Source organism: Leptidea sinapis, chromosome 15 (genome assembly GCF_905404315.1).
Source record: "Leptidea sinapis chromosome 15, ilLepSina1.1, whole genome shotgun sequence".
In the NCBI taxonomy this organism is placed as follows: domain Eukaryota; kingdom Metazoa; phylum Arthropoda; class Insecta; order Lepidoptera; family Pieridae; genus Leptidea; species Leptidea sinapis.
In genome coordinates this window covers 3555184-3578720 of record NC_066279.1, presented here as the reverse complement: position 1 = coordinate 3578720, position 23537 = coordinate 3555184, and the positions used below count along the sequence as shown (strand labels likewise).

Below are 23537 nucleotides of genomic sequence, written 5' to 3'. Positions count from 1 at the left end.
TCTCTACATTGCGGTTTTCGAGAACTTTTCTTACACGTTCAGCCAAACAGTGGAAGCTTCCTTATGCATGTTTCTAAGACGATACGACATGGGTACTTTAAAAAAGCGCGTACTTAAAATTCAAATTCAAATTCAAATATTTTTATTCAAAATAGGATTTATAATCACTTATTGAACGTCAAAATCGACCACCCATTCAAAAGAGACTGCCTCAGTCCTGAGAAGAATGGGCGCAAGAAACTCAGCGGGCTTTTTTTTTATATAAAATATGGATTGCAATGTAATATCGTACAATAAACATTTATAATTAATGAGCCTGAGGGTGTTCGCTTTAATCCGAGTCCGTGGTGTCATTAAGAAAATCGTTTATGCTATAATAACCTTTCCCACACAAACGTTTTTTAACAATTCTTTTAAATTTCGTAACACATTTGTTTTGTACATTTTCTGGGATCATATTGTAGAAGCATATACACGGCCCAACAAAAGACTTACTAACTCGACTCAACCGAGTAGTAGGCATAACAAGTTTATGTTTGTTCCTCGTGTTAACATTATGAATGTCACAGTTTCTAGAAAATTCCTCAATGTGCTTATGAACATACAAAACATTATCAAAAATGTATTGAGTTGTACTTACGCGTCTTTCGCCGGCGACGCTCCTGTGATTCCTCTAGTGTTGCAAGAGAATGTAGGCGTCGGTGATCACGTAACATCAGGTGACCCGAATGCTCGCTAGTCCTCTTCTTCCATTAAAATATTATTTTTGAAGTTTTTGTTTTCTGATTACTATAATAATATAACGAAACAGTTTCATTTGAATCCACAACTTTTTTCTCATAGACAACTTTCAAAATAAAGCTCATTCCTGCACCATATTCCCAAAGTTCGATAAAACATGTGAAGATTAGATCTAACTATGGTAATTGAAACGCCTTGCCCATTTCAATGCAGTGCCACTCAGGATTCTTGAAATACCCAAAAATTCTGAGCAGCACTACAATTGCGCACGTCACCTTGAGACATAAGATGTTAAGTCTCATTTGTCCAGTAATTTCACAAGCTACGGCGCCCTTCATACCGAAACACAGTAATGATAATGAAAAACATTACTACTTCACGGCAGAAATAGGCGCCGTTGTGGTATCCAAAATCTAGCCGGCATCCTGTGTAAAGGAGCCTCCCACTGGTGTTTTGTAAATAAATGTTAGTGTGAAATCATGCAGAGTCAGTAGGTAAGAAGGCGAGGAAATAAATTGTGATATTTGCCTTGTTGATAGCGTGACCTTGGTATGTGAGCAACCCATTTCTTCTTGTTTAAATGCAGGCATTTATTTACTCAAAATTGATTCTATTAGAATTATTGTCGATGTCACTTCAAACACACCAACGCTTGGGAAACAAATGGCGCTCTGAAAGAGAAGAAGCGGCGCATGAAACTCTCCCATTCTTTTTTGCGCTCTTTCTAATAAATAATACAGTGATCATTATCTAGTCCCAAACAGTCCGATCACTTAGATATTCAGCGGTGGAATAGTAGAATTTAAAAACATTTAAATTTATTTATAGATAATGCCTGAACAGTAACTGGGACTATATAAACAAGTTGTTTTCGAAGTTATTTTTTTAAACCTTTATTTATTTAAATAAAGTATATTTTAGACTTACAATAATTGAACTGAGTAAGCCTTTATTATAAGTACAACAACTCTTACTGTTATTCAGGAATTTACTGAGAGAAAAGAAAAGAAGTGTTATTCTTTCTCGACGCGTCGTTTTCTTATCAATCTGGAGCATCTTACTGAATTGTCCCCAGAGAGGCGTGCTATATCTGCCTTGTAACATAGCGCCATCTTATTGTTATATTGTTATAGATAGGATAGTTACAGTAAAATTTGATGAGAGGTTAGTGTTGGTTGACTATGTGGCAACCCCACATTATTATTGCCACATAGAGTAATGATTAAAATATAGACTATTATTCAAAGTTAAAGTTCTTTAATTGGAACTAGAAAGATAACAATTTTACAAATTAAGGAGTAGGCACATATTGTGTTGTCTTGGCAGATATGCAAAAATTTTAGTGGTTATTATTTATAATCACTACATATTATAAAACAAAATCCTCCGCCGCGTCTGTTTGTCTGTTTGTTCCCGGAAAACCCAATAACTGGTCAAGAATTTTGAAGTCAAAATTACCGGATGTGCTAGGATAGCGGATTACTTTGTTGTAACTTGTTATATGATATTACTACTCGCCCACTTAACATTCTTTTTATTTTATTTTTTTTTAGAACCAACAAGGTCACAAAGTACGACAAACTATCAACGTACTACATAGAGTAACAAAAGAACCACTGCCGGTGTTCTACGTTGACTTGGAGCCCAAACACAACAACAAAGACATATTTAACGTAAAACAACTGAACCATATGAGAGTCACATTCGAAGCACCTTACAAAAAGAAAGAAATTGTTCAATGTAAAAGATGCCAAAGATTTGGGCATTCTAAGAACCAATGCTTTAGGCCGTTTCGCTGCGTTAAGTGCGGCGAAGAACACCCCACTGCTTCCTGCTGCAAATCTCCGCACACAGACGCTACTTGCGGTAATTGTAACGAAAAACACCCGGCTAGCTATAGAGGCTGTATGAAATATAAACAATATAGAGAGCAAATACTAAAGATAAATCACATACCCAGGGTGTCCCACACTCTCAACAATAATAACAGACAGGATATACAACATCAAATTAACGACGACAGAAGACAACCTCCACAAAGACCTCAAAAATCCCAACAAAACAGAAGAAACTCAGAGCACGTGACACCCAGACCGCGCGAACAACACTTTCCTATACTGGAACAAAGATTTCATTCGGACATTAAGAAAAATTCTATTCTCTCGTTAGAAAGACATAAAACAATATCAGGACAAGGCAAATCCTATGCCGCAATGATAAAAAGCCATAGCCAGCAGCTTACCAGATAAAACTGAACTGGAAGTAATCATGGACAGAATGTTCAACAAATTCCAAATTATTATGGCGGACATGATTGACAAAATGATGGATCGAATATTCCAACTTTTCAGCAGACTGCAAATAAAATGATTAATAATATTAGAATAATGACATGGAATGCCAATGGCCTGACAGAACGTAAACTAGAACTAGAGGCATTCCTAATAATAGAGAAAATTGATATAGCTGTAATATCTGAAACTAGATTTACTGCAAAAAACCATATTGAATTCAAAAATTATAAAATATATACTACAAACCACCCTTCAGGGAACGCTCATGCAGGGGCTGCCGTTATTATCAAAACAAATATAAAACATTACCCCTTAGAACCCTATTCCTCAGAAAAAATACAAGCATCTATCATTAAAATCATTGACACAGTATCAGAAATCACAGTAGGAGCGGCTTACAGTCCTCCAAAGCATACCATAACAGTGAATGATTATAAAGAATTCCTAAATACTCTAGGCAACCGCTTCATCGATGGCGGTGACTGGAACGCCAAACATACACAATTAACCCTATAGGAAGGCAACTTTATTATGGAATGGGTGAGTTGAATCTCGACTATCTTTCTATCGGCGAACCCACATACTGGCCTACTGATAGGGCAAGGCAACCTGACTTAATGGACTTCTTTGTAACGAAAAACCTTGCACTCAATAACATGAAAACAGAGCATATCTGACCATACACCAGTCTTACTGAAAATTTTTAGTAATGTTATTCTTCAAGATGCTCCATCGAAAATACACAGCCAATATACAAGCTGGGGAAAATATCAAAACATCATATCAAACAAGCTAGAACTAAATATACCTTTAAAGAACTCAGAAGACATAAAAAAGCTATAGAAAAATTTAATAGATTTGTACACATAGCAGCTTATGAATCGACCCCGAAACATAAATCAAGAGTTCCCAAAGAACATATCTATCCAATTTATATAAAAAATAAAATATTACAGAGACGGGAGCTGAGAAAGGTGGGGCATAAATCCAAATACATCAGAGACAATGCAGCATTTAACAAATCCTCAAAAGAACTGAAACGAGTAATCAGAGACCTTAATAATAGTAACCTCAGCCCTGGCAGCGACACAAACTATTCGCTTTGGAAGGCGACCCCTATAAGAAATCAAGCCGGAACATGGGTCAGATCGAACTTGGACAAAGCCAACGCATTTGCAAAGCACCTAGAGCAAGTATTCCAACCTTTACCTAGCACGAGTAAGAAGCATGACGATGAAATACATAGCTATCTTAAATCAGCTAACCAAATGTGCCTACCAATGAAAAGTGTATCACCGAAAGAAGTCTTAAGTGGAATCAGTAAACTAAAAGACAAAAAAGCTCCCGGCTACGATCAAATAGATGCAACTCTTTTAAAAAAACTCCCGCAAAAAGGAATAGTCTTTCTGGTCTTAATTTTCAACGCATGCTTAATACTTTCGTGTTTTCCAAGTCAACGGAAAAATAGCTCAAATTACTGTGATATTAAAACCTGGAAAACCGGCACAAGAACTTTCCTCCTATAGGCCTGTAAGTCTGCTACCAATAGTAGGTAAATTACTCGAAAAAATCATATTATCCAGATTGACAAATCATCTTGAGAAGGTGATTCGAGCAAGTCCACCGCCTGGTTGAAATAATCAACAGAACTTTGGAGAACAAACAATACTGCTCTGCCATATTTCTAGACATCAGTCAAGCATTTGACAAAGTCTGGCATGATGACCTTCTTTATAAAATCAAGCGAAATTTTCTCATTGCTTCTTCCAAATCATCAAATCATACTTGGGAAAAAGATGCTTTGAGGTTAAATACAACGACGAAGTATCACCAATGCATGAGATTAAGTCAGGTGTACCCCAGGGCAGCATTCTGGGTCCAGTGCTTTATCTTTTTTTTACAGCAGACTTACCAACCCTTGATGAAGTTACCACAACAGCTACATATGCAAACGATACAGCGCTCCTATCTGTACATGAGAAACCGTAGACAGCATCTGAAAACCTACAAAGACATCTTTCTTTAGTTCAGGAATGGTTTGATAAATGGCGCATTAATGCAAACAAGGATAAATCCATACATGTAACTTATACACTCAGGCGAGAAACATGTCCACCAGTTTTCATCTACAATGAGCCAGTGCCGAAGGCGGATGATGCAAAATATCTAGGGATGCACCTGGATAGACGATTTACGTGGCAGAAACATATCTGGACCAAACGCAAACAGTTAGATACCAAAGTCCGCAATCTATACTAGCTCCTAGGTCGAAAATCCAAACTCACATATGAAGGCAAAATTGCTGTTTACAATTCAGCCATTCTAAAACCGATTTGGACATATGGAATTCAGCTCTGGGGATCGGCAAACACAAGTAACATAGAAATACTGGAGAGGTTCCAAAGCAAAACTATCAGAAACATGCTTAATATTCCTTGGCATGTGAACAACAAACTGATGTGCGCCGACATAAAACTGGAAACCATTAAGCAAGAAATAGAAAAGTACAGTAAGAGCTACGAGTTTAGACTTAACAGGCATAGAAACAAACTTGCTTTTTAACTTCAGGGTCCTGACAGCCTTAAATTCACCAGGCTGAAGCGCCACTGCATTCAGGGACTAGCAGCAAGATTTGTGGACAAGAATTGAGAGACTTCTCACCGGAAAAGCCTCTCCTAAACACAACGCCAAAATACAATCATTTTCAGATAGCTTAATGGATCATTGTTGAAAGACAGATTGCCAATACGCAGAATACAAATAGAAAAAAAAAAGAACCACCAACAGAATTACACACATAAAAAGTCGTGCGACAGAACTTAGAATTAACGGATATAAAATTAAACAACTATTAATTGCTTTAACTGACTAATACTGGTATAGCACCAATATGTGTCATTATAAACATAAGAAAAACTTTAATTGACAAATTGACGCAAAAAAATTGCAATATAGTCTTTGAAAAAACGTTAAAATTATTGCCATTAATCAAAATTGACAAGATAATATGCAATAATAAGCCTGGAGAGCACGCATTTAATTGAAGATTTTCTAAGTTTTTGCACTCTTTCATGCGATAGAAAGAGGCGACATGTGGCAATCCATGTTTAGCCGTTTCTTATTCCAGTTAGTTAGTGCTTGCCACTATAATATCGGCAGAATATTGATAGATAAAAAAGTGTCAATATAAGAAATATGCTGCTGTCGGGTTAAATTAATGTAGCTCTTGATCCGAGAGCCCTCTAACTATCTTCAAAAAAAATTCACATAAACCTGCCGATACTCTTAAAAGCGAAAAGACAAGCTTGCTTGTCACACTATTACATTTTGAAATATTAAGATTGAATGTATGGATTATAGGGAAAGTCTTAATTTGCTTATGTAACTAGAAATTTAAAATAATCTTTTTGATTTGATGCAGTCATACTTACTATATACTACGATGTTTATCGTATCGTATGACAAAGAATATATTGTAATTGTAAATATCGATACTTAATTGTGACTGCACAACAATATGAATCCAAAATTTAGCATTCTTTTTAAGAAATGGCTACAGTTTGATTTTAATTCTTTAAACACGGAAACCATGCAAATAAGCGGTTCACAAAGTAAATTCAAAATCCAATATTTATACTGAGCTAGAAGACGCGGGTTCGAATCCTGATAGGTGCAAACATTTATACGATGAATATGATTCCAGTGACGATAAGATTGTTAACCAAGTACATTACAAGCGCTTATGCACAGCCTGAATGTCTCTATTAAGGCAGTTCATAGAGGCGTGATTGTTCCTATACTTAATCTTAGGTATACTTCTCTTGCGTTTTACGACGCGCGCGTAAACTGTCACCCGAATACGACACCCTGACGTTAGCCTAGACCATTTGTATCACACTTCAGCTAACATATGGCTCTTGTAACTCACATCTCTATTTTAAATTTATTTCATTCTTTTTGGTCTAAACCAAATGTGAATGATTGTATAAGTTATGAAATAAACAAACACTGGTTTCTTCATCATCATCACACCAGCCGGAAGACGTCCATTGCTATAAATATTTCCTTTAAATTACTGAATCTACCATAGTTACGGAAAAAGTAGGTAGAGCTCGTAAAAAGAACATACAAGAAATTCAACGGCCACTCTTTTCAATCAATAGAGTATTTTACAATGGCTGTAATATACAAAAAATAGTTTGTACGGTGCTGCATCCAATATATGAACTGTGTTTGTTATAGGCGTATTAAATATCAAATATGTTATAAATTTAATTTTTTTTATTCAAAATAGGATATAAAATCGCATGAAAGTCAAAAACTACCACCCATTCCAAGAGGTAAGCCTCAGACCTGAGAAGAACGGTAACAACAAACTCATCGGGCTTCTTTTTTTATTTAAAAATATGGTTACTATGTAAAATCGTACAGTAAAATTTATTATTTAAGTGCCTGTGGGCGGTCGCTCAATTCCCAATCAGTGGTATCAATAAGAAAGTCATTTATGTTTTAGTAAGCTTTATCACTCAAACGTTTTTTAACAATTCTTTCGAATTTCGTAATAGATTTGATTTGAACATTATCCGGGAACTTGTAAACGCTTGTTATAAAAACAACGCCGCACAAAAGACTTACTTACTCGACTTAGTCGAGTAGTAGACATTATAAGTTTGGTTGTTCTTAGTGTTAACATTATGGTTATGACAGTTTCTATCAAATTCACTTATGTGATACATAACAATATCAAGAATATATTGAGAGGCAAGAGTCAAGAAGTTAATTTCTTTAAATTTTTCTCTCAATGATTCCCTAATTTATAAATAGCGTGAATAGCCCTCTTCTACAGCACAAAGATGGTATTGATATTGGCAGCATTGCCCCGGTAAGTAATAAACTGTATAAATATAAATTATCCTCTATTAGATGCACCTTTAAAGTTTGAATTCATTGTTTGTGTAAGGATGCTTCGAGAACAGGATGGTCGTCGGCCTCATCCAACCTATTCCCGTGATCTTGATTAGATCAAGATTTGTTAACAACAGCATCTACATGTTGTTTGAAATTAAATTGCCTGAGTAGTATTACACCCAAGGCGCGTATTTCACTAACTTCCTAAAGCGCAATGCCATTCAATTTGTATGTATTAGTTAAAGTATTCTTTTTTCGTCGTTACCTAGTATGATAGCCTGGTGCAGTGCGGCGCTTGTGGGGATCTTCAGATTTTCAAGGACTTCTCTGCGTGTAATATGATTATTTATATTTACGTATAGTTAATAACATATCATTCAATTCACACCATTGCTGAATATTGTTAAGGTCTGACTGGAGGAGATTACAGTTAGGTGGAGAGGCATCAATATAGAATTTTAGATCATCTGCAAAAAGAGATAACGTTGAATTGTGAATTTTATTGCAAATATCTTTATTAGATAGCAAAAATAATATCTGAGAAATATGGGAGCTTTATGGAACTCCTGACTTTGCATAATATCTTTTTCTTGTATAATATTGATGCTATATAACTTTTATTAAATTGGTAGTACGTGGAAGAAATACACTACGCCAAGTAATCTAGTAGTTCACAGAGCACTGTATTGGACTCCAAAAATTCAAGCAGCTCTGCGTTGCACACGGTAATATGGTTCGAGCTGATACTGGGGTGCACCAGAGATCAGAGAATATTTTTTCATTTAAAATTTGTTTTTTAAAATAATATTTCATAAATATCAAGAAAACTTTTGAGATGGGATGGATGGATTATTTTTAATAATAACAACATTAGGAAAAATACATTTATTAAGATCTTTACAATAATAAAATCAAATAATATGGCTTAGCCAAAACCATTTAATGATTGATTTAATGATTACTGTACTTACACTTAACTACTATAAAGTTTAATTTTTATAGAATAATTTTCAAACAGTACATTATCTTAGTTCTAATCGTTACATCAGAGAAAATTTACATTAAATTTTAGGAATTGGACCATCTTCTTCTTCAGTGACAACTTTAAATTGACGTAGCATTGAAGCAATAACACTTTTCGCTGTTAACATTGCATATTGGTAACCTGTAGTAACAAGAATTACTGTTAGCAACTCAAATTATTTAATTTCCTTATCTAAGCTCATAAATATTGTTCACCAGAATATACAAGGTATCTCAAGTAAGGAATTAGAAATTGAACTGTTTTTGAGCTGCTGTAATATAGATATATTATGTATTACAGAACATTGGCGTAAGAGTCATCAGCTCCAGTTTAGTTTTAGAGAACATAAAGTAGTCAGTTCGTTTTGTAGAAGTAGGGCAATACATGGAGGTTCCCTAATTATTATTAATAATAGATTAAAATGTAAAAATAGAAGAGATATTGTTAATCTCTCTATAGAACAACTAATTGAGATAGCTTGTATAGAACTAGAGCAATTTATTATTGTAAGTGTATACCGCCCCCCCCACTGCATCATATGAACAATTCCAACATAAAATGGAGGAGGTACTATCAAAATTTAGCAAAACTAGCAAGTCAATTATAGTGTGTGGAGATTTTAATATAAACTTGCTTGAACCTTCGGCCAATTGTACTAGCCTTAAAAATTTATTTCAAAGTTTTAATTTGTTCAATGTATTTTGGGAACCCACTAGAATCACTTCTACAACAGCAACCTGTTTAGATAATATTTTTACAGATGTTACTATTACTAGTAAACTCATAATTAATAATCTTCAGTCCGACCATAGTGGGCAACTTATTAAAGTAAATACAAGATTGGACAATGTCAGACCAAAAAAGGTGACGATTATACCAGTTACGGGTAGCCGTCTTGAGAGGTTTAGAAATAATTTGGTAAATACGATACCATTTTTACACTGTGGTGAAACTGCTAATTTTCACTCTAACTTAGTCTTCAATTCCTTCTGTGAGGAATTTGACAGGATTTTTACTCCAGTAACGGTGACAGTAAACAACAAACATAGTTTTAATGATTGGGCAACAATGGGTATCCACAAAAGTCGTAAACGCTTATATGACCTTTATTATGAGAAACATTACAATAATAGTGAAGAATTTAAAATATATGTAAAAAAATACTCCAAGCTCTTTAAAATAGTTTGTCATGAAGCGAAAACACGTTTCATTGCAGATAAAATTAAAAACAGTAATAATAAAGTAAAAGCGACTTGGAGTGTAATTAACAATGAAACTGGTAGATCGAATTGCCGTAACACCTCTATCTGTTTAAATATTAATAATCGCGTTATAAATTCGGAAATAGAAATTGCAAATGAATTTGATAAATACTTCTCCGAAATCCCGATTGTCACGACCAAATACCTTAACTCTTCGCCAAAAGCAGCATATGATATGCTTAAATTACACGTACCAGTATCTTCTACTGACTTGAAATTTAAGTATGTTACAGGTAGCGATATAATAAAAATCTTCAAATTAATTAACCTAAAAAATACAAAAGACCTATGGGGCCATTCGACTAATATTGTTAAATACATACTTGACATTATAGCACCTGAATTAGCAATAATATTTAACGAATGCATAGATGAGGGTGTGTTCCCTGACCTCATGAAATACAGCAAAGTTATACCTTTGTTTAAATCGGGCAGTTCTTTTGACCCTGCTAATTTCAGACCTATTTCAGTGCTGCCTGTTTTTAGTAAAATTTTTGAAAAACTTTTGCTTCAACAGCTACAAATGCATTTTTGTAAATTAATGAACAAAAATCAGTTTGGTTTCACTAGGGGTTTACCAACAATTAATGCGGGTACTAGACTCATTGAGCACATATTTGACGCCTGGGAAGAGTCACAGGATGCATTGGGCATTTTTTGTGATTTGTCAAAAGCATTTGACTGTGTCCACCATGAAACTTTACTCCTAAAACTAAAGCATTATGGAGTGAAAAATAGAGCCCTAAATCTGTTAAAATCATATTTAAGCGAAAGAGTTCAGATAGTCGATGTAAATGGCAAACGGTCTTCGGGTAAACCTGTGCGAATAGGTGTTCCACAGGGTTCTATTCTCGGTCCTTTCTTGTTTCTTATATATATTAACGATCTACCGCCTGTGGTAGATGATAGCCATGAGATTGTATTGTTTGCTGATGATACTTCACTTATTTTTAAAGTGAAGCGACGCGCGGATATTGATGACGAGGTAAGCAATGCACTCTCAAAGATAGTGCGTTGGTTTGAGACGAATAATCTGCACTTAAACAGTAAAAAAACAAAGTGTTTACGGTTCATTACACCAAACACAGCGGAGGTACAAACCAACGTACTTATAAATGACCAGAGATTGGAACTTGTGGACACTACGGTCTTCTTGGGTATCACGTTAGATAAAAAGCTTCAGTGGGGTCCACATATTGCCCATCTAGCAGATAGACTCAGCTCTGCGGCATATGCAGTTAGAAAGATTAGAGAGTACACGAATGTTGCGACCGCTAGATTAGTGTACTTTAGTTATTTTCACAGCATCATGACGTACGGTATATTACTATGGGGTCATGCTGCTGACATTGATATAGTGTTTGCTCTGCAAAAGAGAGCTGTTCGTGCTATATATCAGCTTGGTTATAGACAGTCTCTCAAAGAAAAATTTAAAGAAATAAATATTATGACTGTTTATTGTCAGTACATTTATGAAAATTTAATATATGTTCACAAAAATCGTCACCTTTTTGCTCTTAATAGTGATTTTCATTATTATAACACTAGAAATAAGGGATTGCTTGTAACTAATTCTAGTAGGCTTCATAAGATACATAATAGCTTTAAGGGTAAATGTATACACTTCTACAATAAAGTCCCAGCCACTGTTCAGGCATTATCTATAAATAAATTTAAATGTTTTATAAAAAAATGGCTCTGTCGTAAATCCTATTACTCCACTGCTGAATATCTAAATGATCGGACAGCCTGGGACTAGATTGTGATTATTTTATAGCAACTGTACAATATTGTATATTTTTATTGAAAAGAGCGCAAAAAAAAGAATGCTGGGAGAGTTTCTTGCGCCGCTTCTTCTCTCTCAGAGCGCCATTTGTTTCCAAAGCGGTAGTAGTATCTAGTAGTATAAGAAATGACATCAAAAAGAATTCTAAAGGAATCAATTTTGAGAAAATAAATGCCTTTATGCCTTTAAGATAACACTTAAAAATATTGAACTATCAACTTTTTTAAGATTTATTCCATTATAACTAATATTTAAATCAGTTTGTTTACTTCCTATTATACAAAATTGCATTTACTTTGTTTCCAATAATTCATTGTTATTAAGTGAATCAACATTACTTTTTAAAGTATAGTGGTAAATGTCCAATTCACATTCATTTAAATTATCAGTATAAGAGACAACATAAAACAATGGAGATATTTTCTGAAAGTCTTTAAATAAATAATATCAAATAACCCAAAATAGTTCTATTCTGAGGAATCATCTTTTACAGTTGGAAAAGAACGACTGATGAGTTGCTATCTGTGCTTCACGTTTTTTTATGGGAAAGAAGGACAAACGAGCACATGGGTCAACTGCAACTCCTGCAACACCAGAGGAATCACAGAAGCGTTGCCACCTTTAAGGAAGGTGTACGCATTTTTTATGAAGGTACCCATGTCGTATCGTCCCGGAAACACAAGGAAGTTTATTCCACAGCTTTGTAATACGTATTAGAAAGCTCCTTGAAAACCGCACTGTGGGGGACCGCCACGAAAGTTACTAAAAGTTATTTAAAGTTTACCACTCTTACTTGCGTACACTACCAGCATCCAATAAAATATGATTTCAGTCAAGATAAAACCCTAATGTCATATCTTATCATTTTTGTTTTTAACTATCGTGATTAACGAAATCGATAGCTTTCTTTAGGTCAAGATTTAAAACAGTTGTTTTTTACTTCAATTGTTCAAAAATCGGAAGGGAAGTGGATTTACACTTATGATATCCATAATTATTTTGTGAAATAATTTTAAAACAACCAGTAATTCATACATCTTAAATAAATACATTTCTTGAAATCTTTTCCAAATATTAAATAATATCAATGCCGTTAACCATAAAGGAGTTACTTCGTGGTCATTTCATGGTGACGAATAATAACGTTGTCATGATCAAGTGCAATAAATACTGTAAACCGAAAAATGATGTTTTAACGTGTAACCAGTCTTGGTTGTCATCTAAGTCAAACTTAATTGTAATCAAAATATTTTATCTTGAGGACTGAGCCAATAAATCAAATTTCATCTTAACTCATACCCTATTGTAAGATTGGACCCGACCAAAAAAAAATTGTACAAACTGCAGGAACATTTAGGTTGATTTTCAATTTACAAAATTTAGAATTATAACTTTACTATTACTATCGCACGAAAAATGTTTAACATTTCTGATAAGCAACTCATAACATGAATATAAGGAGTCAATATATGCACTGTCTTACCATATTAAACCCTGGAAAAGCCATTACGGATTAGATACTTACCAATGCAGTTTCTTGGTCCTGTACTAAATGGAATGAAGAGCCCAGTTTTACCCCCAGCTTCAAATCTCTCCGGTTTGAAGCAATCAGCATCAGGTCCCCAGTAATTGGGGTCGCGATGAGCTCCCCAAATTGAAATAATTATACCAGTTTGAACAGGAATAGTAAAGCCAGATGATGCTGTAGAAAATATTATTTTGCTTGTAACATTTTCTTCCGTTTATTTCATTATTATTCATTATTCATATCTATTATTCATATTTGCTTAACAATATGATCCTGCTTATTGTCATTATGAATTTCATATAATAATATTCATACATCTAAAGATTATATTGTATGGCAGTAAAGCATATTTTGATTTATAGATATTAATATGTAGTTGTGTTCTAATCCCATCTTTATTTAAATAATATTCTATTTTTGTTTTGTTCTTTAATCAGATATATTTTAAATAGATCTAATGGACGTTGTCCTGTCCAAAAAAATGGCGTGCGTACAAAGTAAACATTTCAGAAGTGAAACTTCTTTGGAAAACTATTTTTTAAATCTCGTTTATATTAATTATCCTAATCTGTTCGCCCTTTCTCACTCTGTCTCGATCGGTCTCAATCGCCCTCTCCCTCTTCTTCGACTAAAACGCTGCAAATCTTCGTGACGCTAATATTATTATTATTGCGTTTCATTCGTAAAATATTTATCCTAATGCGCCTAAAGAATACTACACTTGGCCTTTTCATTGGCGTTCTCAAACACACGTACTAATCTAAATAAATAAATACAAATTCAGACTTTAGTCCCTTAATAATATATTTATCATGCAATAGTTTTATGGTTATCATTCGAAAATTATAATAACGCTGTTTGTATGATTTAGGTTTTAGTACTTGGCAAAATAGTACTTACTCTTCATGAACTTTTTCCTGAATTTTTGGATATTTTCCTAACAATAAAAGCGTGTTACAAATTGCAACCGCGGATGTATCTGTAGCAGCTAGTAGAAACCATTCTGTCGCTGGGATAATAGTATAAGATGATCTAGAAATGAATCCACTTTATCGTCTTGCCCTGAAATTTTTAAGGCCCAAATTAAATATTGTAGATTGTTTAAGATTGTTTTATTGCACGTGTCACGGAGTCGATATGGCTTTAATTACCCAAGTCACATGCAGAAGGACTAACAATCAACCTGGTTAGGAGAGGTAAACTCTAAAAGATCACACCGCACACTCAAAACAGAACGCTTCAATATTGTAAGCGTTGTGGTTGAACTTGTAGTCGGCAGTGTATTGATGGAATTTGTGATAAACATTGAGTTTTTATGAACTTCACATTAAAAATAATATCAAATTAACAAACTCGTAACTTTAACGCCAAATCGACATCGCATTTTGTACAAAATCGCAAGTGTTCTGGTTCAAAACGTTTTAAAAACCAAGATTCTTACCAAAAACTGTTTGATTTTCGTAAGCATCTAAATCAACATGTTTTAATTCATTGCGTTTTTTTCGTATAATCTGAAATAACAAAATTAAGTACAACAATAATTGATATTTTTTTTTTTATGGAATAGGAGGACAAACGAGCGTACGGGTCACCTGGTGTTAAGTGATCACCGCCGCCCACACTCTCCTGCAACACCAGAGGAATCACAAGAGCGTTGCCGGCCTTTAAGGAAGGTGTACGCGCTTTTGTTGAAGGAACCCATGTCGTATCGTCCCGGAAACACCGCACAAGGTAGCTCATTCCACAGCTTCGAGGTACGAGGAAGAAAGCTCCTTGAAAACCGCACTGTGGAGGACCGCCACACATCCAGATGGTGGGGATGATATCGTAACTTGTGGCGTGTCGTGCGAAGGTGAAATTCGGCGGCAGGAATCAGGTTGAACAGCTCTTCGGAACACTCCCCGTGATAAATGCGGTAGAAGACACACAATGAAGCGACGTCTCTACGCAACGCCAAGTGATCCAGCCGTTCACAGAGTACTGGGTCCCCGACAATTCGAGCTGCTCTGCGTTGCACGCGGTCAAATGGATCGAGCTGATACTGGGGTGCGCCAGACCAGAGATGACAGCAATACTCCATGTGAGGCCGGACCTGCGCTTTGTAGAGCGCTAGAATGTGGGCCGGCTTGAAGTATTGCCGTGCTCTATTTATGACGCCCAGTTTCTTTGAAGCCAGTTTGGCTTTGCCCTCCAGATGGCCACGGAATTGGCAATTGCTCGAGATTTCGAGACCCAGTATTCCGATACTAGGCGAGGCTTTAAGGGAAGTGTTCTCGAAGAGCGGTGATACGGCAAATGGGGTTTTTTTAGTGGTAAACGCGCAAACTTGAGTCTTCTGGGGGTTAAATTGGACAAGGTTCAACTTACCCCATTCCGCGACCTTCTCGAGAGAGGACTCGATAGAAGACACAAGTTTCACCCGGCACTGGTCGACGTTTTCCCGAGAGAGACCTGCATGGCCCGTGTATACGGCATCACCAGTGCTGTCGTCTGCATAGCAATGCATGTTGGCGGTGTCCAACATATCATTGATATGCAGAAGAAACAGCGTGGGAGATAGCACACAGCCTTGGGGCACTCCAGCGTTCACGGGCTTGGGATTCGAGCAATAAGCGTCGATAACGACCTGTATGCTGCGCCCAGTGAGGAAGCTGGAGGTCCACTTGCATAAGCTCTCGGGAAGCCCAAATGATGGAAGTTTTGCGAGGAGCGCCTTGTGCCATACACGATCAAAGGCCTTCGCTATATCCAGACCAATTGCCAGGCCTTCCCCCTTGCTTTCAATAGCCGCCGCCCATCTGTGTGTTAGGTATACCAGAAGATCGCCAGTCGACCGACCATGGCGAAAGCCGTACTGCCGGTCGTTGATCAACTGGTGACCCTCAAGGTATACCAAGAGCTGGCGGTTAATTATGCTCTCCATAATTTTGGAGAGTAGGGAGGTAATAGCAATAGGCCTGTAGTTTGCCGGATCCGAACTGTCTCCTTTTTTTGGGATCGGATGGACAAGGGCTGACTTCCATGAATCAGGGACTACGCCTTTTGAATAAGAGTGCCGGAATAGACGCGTTAGCACCGGCGTCAACTCAGGGGCACACGTTCTAAGCACGATTGGAGAAATGCCATCCGGCCCGCTAGACTTCCTGACGTCCAACGAAAACAGAGCTCGCCTAACAGTTTTCTGTCGGAACTGTACTTCAGGCATGGAGCTCTGACACCGCGGGATGGTCGGCGGTGTTTTTCCGTTGTCGTCAAGAGTCGAGTTGGAGGAAAAAAGAGTGCACAGGAGATCGGCTTTCTCTTTTGCCGTATGGGCCAGGGTGTCATTCCTCATGTGCAACGGCGGCATGGACGGCTGGTTGAAGTTACCAAGAGCAGCTTTCGACAACGACCAGAACTTGCGTGTTCCGGTCGGGTAACTGGAAAGCTGCTCGCCAATTTTGACGACGTGCTTCGATTTCGCACGGGCGATTTGCCGCTTAAAAAATCTGGAGGCACGGTTATATTTCCTCTTCAGAACTTTGCAGTTCGGATCCTTTGAGCCCAGCGCCGCAACCCAAGTTCAATACGCCTGTTTTTTGCAGTCAGATGCTGCTTTAACTGACGCATCGAACCAGGGCTGTGATCTGCCACCGATCGGTACTACAGAGCTTGGTATAAAAATATCCATGCCCTGCAGTATCACATCGGCTACTGCAACGGCGCAGGCACTAGGATCATCCGAAAGGAAACAAACCCTGCCCCAAGGGTAGGATGCAAAAAAGGAACGCATCCTATCCCAATCTGCTGACTTGTAGTGCCAAACGCGGCGGGTCGCTGGTGGTCTGCGACGTTGGCGTCGGATAGGCACTACACTCCTGACCAGGCAATGGTCGGACGTTCCGAGAGGGGCGTCGACAGAGACCTGGTAACCATCGGGATGTGTAGTCAGCAGAAGATCTAATAAGGACGGCATGTGGCTATCCACATCCGGGAGCCGCGTCGGCGACTTAACCAATTGGGACAGACCATACGCCAATGCAAAATTATGCACAGATCGCCCTGCGTCGTCTGTGGTACGTGATCCAAGCCATTCGGCATTGTGCCCGTTGAAATCACCCAAGACTACGATTTCAGCGGAGGGGATCTGAGCAAGCACGTCATCAAATGCCGCTTGAACGCAGCCCATGAGGTGACCCAGGTGGTGAGGTGATAAACATTTCGATCATCATAAATGAATTTATAAGCTGATTACACTAAATAATTTATATTTAATTTTGGGACCTGGAAATGGATTGTGGAATAAAATATATTATATTACAAAGAATCAATATAGTTAGCAACTATCTATTCAACTGTTAAAAAATAAAGTCTCAAAATATTCGTTTTATATTATAACTGAAATTAATCTAACATTAACAATATTATGATATTAAAAACAGCTATTATAATCTATTAATATTTGTAGATACCTAAGAGATTAGCTAAGGTTTATTCAGGTTAACAATTCTGTATAATTTTATGTATGTGCACAAGCACGTGGAAGTCTCAAAGATTTTTTTTATACACATAAAATAATGGTTAAAAAAGCATAGATATTTTCTGAGCATGGGTGGTAAGAAGGCGTGTGTGCTCTTAAGAAATGACCAATAGGAATAATTTCAGAACTATATTAAAAACTATAATAAGAACATAATTAAAATTATAAAAGTGACCATACGTTTACATCAATCAGGTTTCAAGAATTCGTTATGTTTTTAAAGTGATAACCCTCACTTCTAGGATTAATACACAAATAAAATTTGAAAACAATTTTTTATGAACTATGCGGGACTCGAACCCACGACCTCTCTTCCAACTGAGCCAACGGTACGAGTGACGTATCGTTGATAAAATCTAAAAAAAAATAAATTTTGAAAACAAAATTTTGTGAACGAGAGGCAACCACACACCAACGCTGTAGCCACAACCTGGGAGTTGAACAAAGCATAAAAGATTTTATGACGATACGTCACTCGAACGGTTAGCTCAGTTGGCAGAGCACTGGCACGGAACGCGAGAGCTCGTGGGTTCGATTTCCGCATCGCTCATAAAATTTTGTTTTCAAATTTCATTTGTGTATCAATCAGGTTCTGATAAATAAGACCGGCCGAACGAATCGTTCGACGACGTAAGTTGCAGGCTAAAACCTAAACCTAAAAATTTTGAGCAGCCCTACAACTGCGCTCGTCACCTTAAGACATTAGATGCTAAGTCTCATTTGCCTAGTAGTATAGTGATATTAGCAGCTAGTGAGCTGCGGTGCTCCTCAGACTGAAACACAATAATGCTTACAAAAAAATGAAATAGGCGCCGTTGTGGTACCAAATGGGACTAGCAAAATGGTTTTTTAGAATACTGGATTATTACATGGGGATTTCGATATATACGTCGTCAAAATATACAAATGTAGGAGTGATGGTGAATTACTACGATAACAAATGGTCAGAGTTAACATATGCGATTAAATTTTTGCGTAGTCAAATCAGCGAAAACGTATTTATTTTGAATAGGAAGAACTTGAAGCAACTCAGCTAAAAGCAAAAAATTAAATATATTGTTAAAATGCTAACATTGTTTGTAAGATTTATAATTTTGTCATTATGTTTTGTGAAATGTCTATATTGCCAGGATAATTTGTAGATCCAATCTGGCCACAGCCATACGGAAAATGTTCTGTTCGTAACCAGTTTAAAAACCACTTCAACGGATTTAAGAAAGTCTGATACCGCTACATCGTTAATTCCATCTAGATTCCTTATTCCCAATGATGTTTCTGAAATAGAATAATTATCACGTTATTACAAGCTGTGTATTCATTTACTAATGTATGCAATTGCACCTATAAACTAAAACAGCTATTAGATAAATTCAATAAATACTATTGTAAAAATCACCCACTTAATACTAATAACACTCCTAAGCAAGAAAATAAAATTATTTATCCCTCATTTTAATGTTATTTAAATGTAAATTTAATATACTTAAAAAATAGCAGATTTAAAACATACTAGTTCGTTAAAGCGGAAATTATATTAAATAGTAAATAGTGTAGCTGCCATCCGTTGGACTTCCCGAGAAATAGTGCAGATGGGTCACTAGCTTTTTTGAAGATTGAAGGATCGGAATCCCGCCAGGCTACACGCTCTGTCCCCTACACTGTTTAACATCTACACCAACCAAGCCAACATCTCCTAGAATGGCGTCAACGAAAACCAGAACAAACTTGTGTCTGAAATCGAGACTATGCTTTGCATAGTCCAGAATGGGGCTGGCAAAATTTTGTCCAGATTAACCCTGGGAAGACATGAAATTGTGTGAGGTTCCCTCTGTCGTATCCCCTCAATTCGAAGTCACTCAGCGTCGATATAGCAACTGATGGTCAGTTTCGTGGTCACTTGGAACAGAAGATTAACCTAAGGCAAGAAGGAACTTCAATACAAGCAACCGCCTGCAACTATAAGGCGCAAATTCAGCCTCACTTGAAGTACTGGGCACTCCCCAATACCAGCTTCTTTCATTTTACCGAAACCTAGAATGGCGGCTCGAATCATCGAAGCGGATCACGCTATCTTCGATCAGTCTGATTCTTTCGCATTGCGTAGGGATGTGGGTTCTCTCTGCATCTTCTATCGCATTTATCATGGGGAGTGCTCAGTGGAGCTGTTCGGGTGGATTCCAGCGGCTGAATTCCACCACCTAGACGTCTGGCATTCTACAACCGCGCGTTTCGTTAGAAATTTCTTGCCTCGCACTGCCACTTTGTCGAATCAATTACCGGCTACGATTTTCCCGAACACATACGACCTAGGGATCTTCAAGAAAAAGCATACTCTCACCTCAAAAGCCGGCAACGCATTTCTTGACACACCTGATGTTGCGGATGTCCTCTTCAAATGGAAGAGCGGTTCAGTTCGTGAGAAGAGTACTTCATGTGAGGCTAAATTTGCGCCTTATAAAGTTGCACGCGGTGGCTTTTAGTGAAGTACTGTCTCGCCTTACTGAGTAAACCAAGCTTTTTAGAGGCCAGTTTGGCCTTTTCTTCCAAGTGACCACGGAACTGAACGTCGCCCGATAGGTCGACGCCAAGTATGCCAATACAGGCTGTGGCAGTTAGAGGAGTGATCTCAACTCGACACATCCAGATGGTGAGGATGATGTCCTAACTTTTGAAGCCAGTTTGGCTTTTCCCTCCAGATGACCACGAAATTGGCAATCGCTCAAAATTTCGAGACCCAGTATTCCAATACTAGGCGAGGCTTTAAGGGAAGTGTTGTCGAAGAGCGGTGATACGACAAATGGGGTTTTTTAGTGGTAAACGCGCAAACTTGAGTCTTCTGGGGGTTAAATTGGACAAGGTTCAATTTATCCCATTTCCCGACCTTCTCAAGAGAAGACTCGATAGAAGACACAAGTTTCTCCCGGCACTGGTCGACGATTTCCCGAGAGAGATCTGCATGGCCCGTGTATACGGTTCTTCATCACCAGTTCTGTCGTCTGCATAGCAATGAATGTTGGAGGTGTCCAACATATCATTGATATGCAGAAGAAACAGCGTGGGAGATAGCACACAGCCTTGGGGCACTCCGGAATTCACGGGCTTTGGGTTCGAGCAATATCCGTCGACAACGACCTGTATGCTGCGCCCAGTGAGGAAGCTGGAGGTCCACTTGCACAAGCTCTCGGGAAGCCCGAATGATGGAAGTTTTGAGAGGAGCGCCTTGTGTCATACACGATCAAAGGCCTTTGCTATATCCAGGCCTAACTGTCCGGCCTTCCCCCTTGCTTTCAATAGCTGCAGCCCATCTATGTGTTAGGTATACCAGAAGATCACCTGCCGACCGACCATGGCGAAGCCCGTATTGTCGGTCGTTGATCAACTGGTGATCCTCTAGGTATACCAAGAACTGACTAATTATGCTCTCCATGATTTTGGAGAGCAGGGAGGCAATAGCAATAGGCCTGTAGTTTGCCGGATCCGAACTGTCTCCTTTTTTTGGACGGGATAGACAAGGGCTGACTTCCATGAGTCAGGGACTACTCCTTTGGAATAAGAGTCCCGGAATAAACGCGTTAGTACCGGCGTCAACTCAGGGGCACACGTTCTAAGCACGATTGGAGAAAATGCCATCCAGTCCGCTCGACTTCCTGACGTCCAACGAAAACAGAGCTCGCCTAACAGTTTTCTGTCTGAACTGTACTTCAGGCATAGAGCTCTGACACCGCGGGATGGTCGGCGGTGTTTTTCCGTTATCGTCAAGAGTCGAGTTGGAGGCGAAAAGATCGCACAGGAGATCAGCCTTCTCTTTTGCTACATGGGCCATGTTGTCATTCCTCATGTGCAACGGCGGCATGGACGGTTGGCTGAAGTTACCAAGAGCAGCTTTCGACAACGACCAGAACTTGCGTGTCCCGGTCGGGTAACTGGAAAGCTATTCACCGATTTTGACGACGTGTTTTGACATAGCACGAGCGATTAGCCGCTTAAAAAATCTGTAGGCACGGTTGTATTTCCTCTTAAGAACTATGCAGTTCGGATCCTTTGTGCGCAGCGCCGCAACCCAAGTTCGATACACCTGTTTTTGCAGTCAGATGCTGCTTTAACTGACGCATCGAACCAGGGCTGTGATCTGCCACCGATCGGTACTACAGAGCTTGGTATAAAAATATCCATGCCCTGCAGTATCATATCAGCAAATGCAACGGCGCAGGCCCACAGGCAGAAACAAACCCTGCCCCAAACTGCTGATTTGTAGTGCGAAACGCGGCGGGTCGCTGGTGGTCTGCGACGTGGGCGTTGAAGGACGGCACATGCCGGCCTTATTAATATATATATAGCCACATGGCTATCCACATCCGGGAGCCGCGTTGGCGACTCAACCAATTGGGACAGACCATACGCCAATGCAAAATTATGCACAGATCGCCCTGCGTAGTCTGTGGTACGTGATCCAAGCCATTCGGCATTGTGCCCGTTGAAATCACCTAAGACTACGATTTCAGCGGAGGGGATCTGTGCAAGCACGTCATCACTTGCCGCTTGAACGCAGCCCATGAGATGATCGGTTTCTGCGTTACCACTATGGTACCTGTAGACACACGCATAGATGCGGACGCGGTCCACTAAATCTACGCGGAGCCAGAGAGTGGACAGGTCCCTACCCTCAAAATTGCCGAGACGGCGACAGCAGATATCCTTCCTAACGTACACACATACCCCGGCATGAGACCAAAAATTGTGCTCAATTTTGTACCCGGAGTACGTTAAATATGACATATTGCTAGGTCGAGATATCTGCCTCTCCGTAAGGAAACACAAGGCCGGCTTCGCCCTCTCAAAGTGGTGGTGGACGGCGTTTAAGTTGGAGTGAATTCCCCTGATATTGGAAAAGTCCACGTTGAGTGTGGAGCGGGGTACCGTGATGTTACTGCCTCGTTTATCCTTGGTCATGCGCGGTACTGTGCCCTCCCCAGAATACGAAGGGCAGCCCGGGCTAGAGTGCTCGGGGAGGGATTCTCCGACTCTGGTAGAGCCGGTACCCTCTTGGGGTACAATCTCTTTAGGGACCGCTTTCATAAACTTTGTTTGGGGAAGGGGGGGGGGTGGCCACCGGTCCTCAACACTAACCCATGCGAAACATAGCGGCACTAGGCCGCTATTTCACCCGGACGAGTCTGGCCCGATTGTGCTGACGTCAAAAGACGGCAGCGTGACTCTCCCACTTCTAAAAAGCCCTAAGTCGCCTCTTCCGACACGCATGGGCCTGTGACTCCCCTATTATTTTTATGACCCGGGGAAAGTACAGGGCGTGTATGGGTACCAAAACGGCGCCTTTTTCTGGCGTGAAGTAGTAATGTGTATGGATTATTGTGTATCGGTCAGAAGGGCGCCGTACCTGGTTAAATTACTGTGCAAATTAAAGTTAATATCTTCTTCGTCTCAAGGTGACGAGCGAAATTGTAGTGTCACTCAGAA

At 38.7% G+C, this 23537-nt stretch overlaps 1 protein-coding gene and 1 long non-coding RNA gene across 2 annotated transcripts in view; both read right to left on the bottom strand.

Moving 5' to 3' along the window:
* LOC126968171 (cytochrome P450 4C1-like) overlaps positions 1-20082 on the bottom strand; it is a 63189-nt gene extending 43107 nt beyond the window's left edge. The window contains exons 1-3 of the mRNA XM_050813027.1: positions 20070-20082; positions 19135-19337; positions 14985-15054 (exon numbers count right to left, since the gene is read on the bottom strand). Of these exons, the coding sequence (XP_050668984.1) occupies positions 14985-15054; positions 19135-19337; positions 20070-20082 (286 nt within the window). The remainder of the gene's footprint in view (positions 1-14984; positions 15055-19134; positions 19338-20069) is intronic.
* Positions 9021-14543, bottom strand: LOC126968446 (uncharacterized). The gene is made up of 3 exons (XR_007730211.1): positions 14444-14543; positions 13541-13717; positions 9021-9108 (listed from the first exon to the last, which is right to left on the bottom strand). It is a non-coding gene; the product is annotated as an uncharacterized LOC126968446 (long non-coding RNA).
* Positions 20083-23537: the final 3455 nt, after the last annotated feature.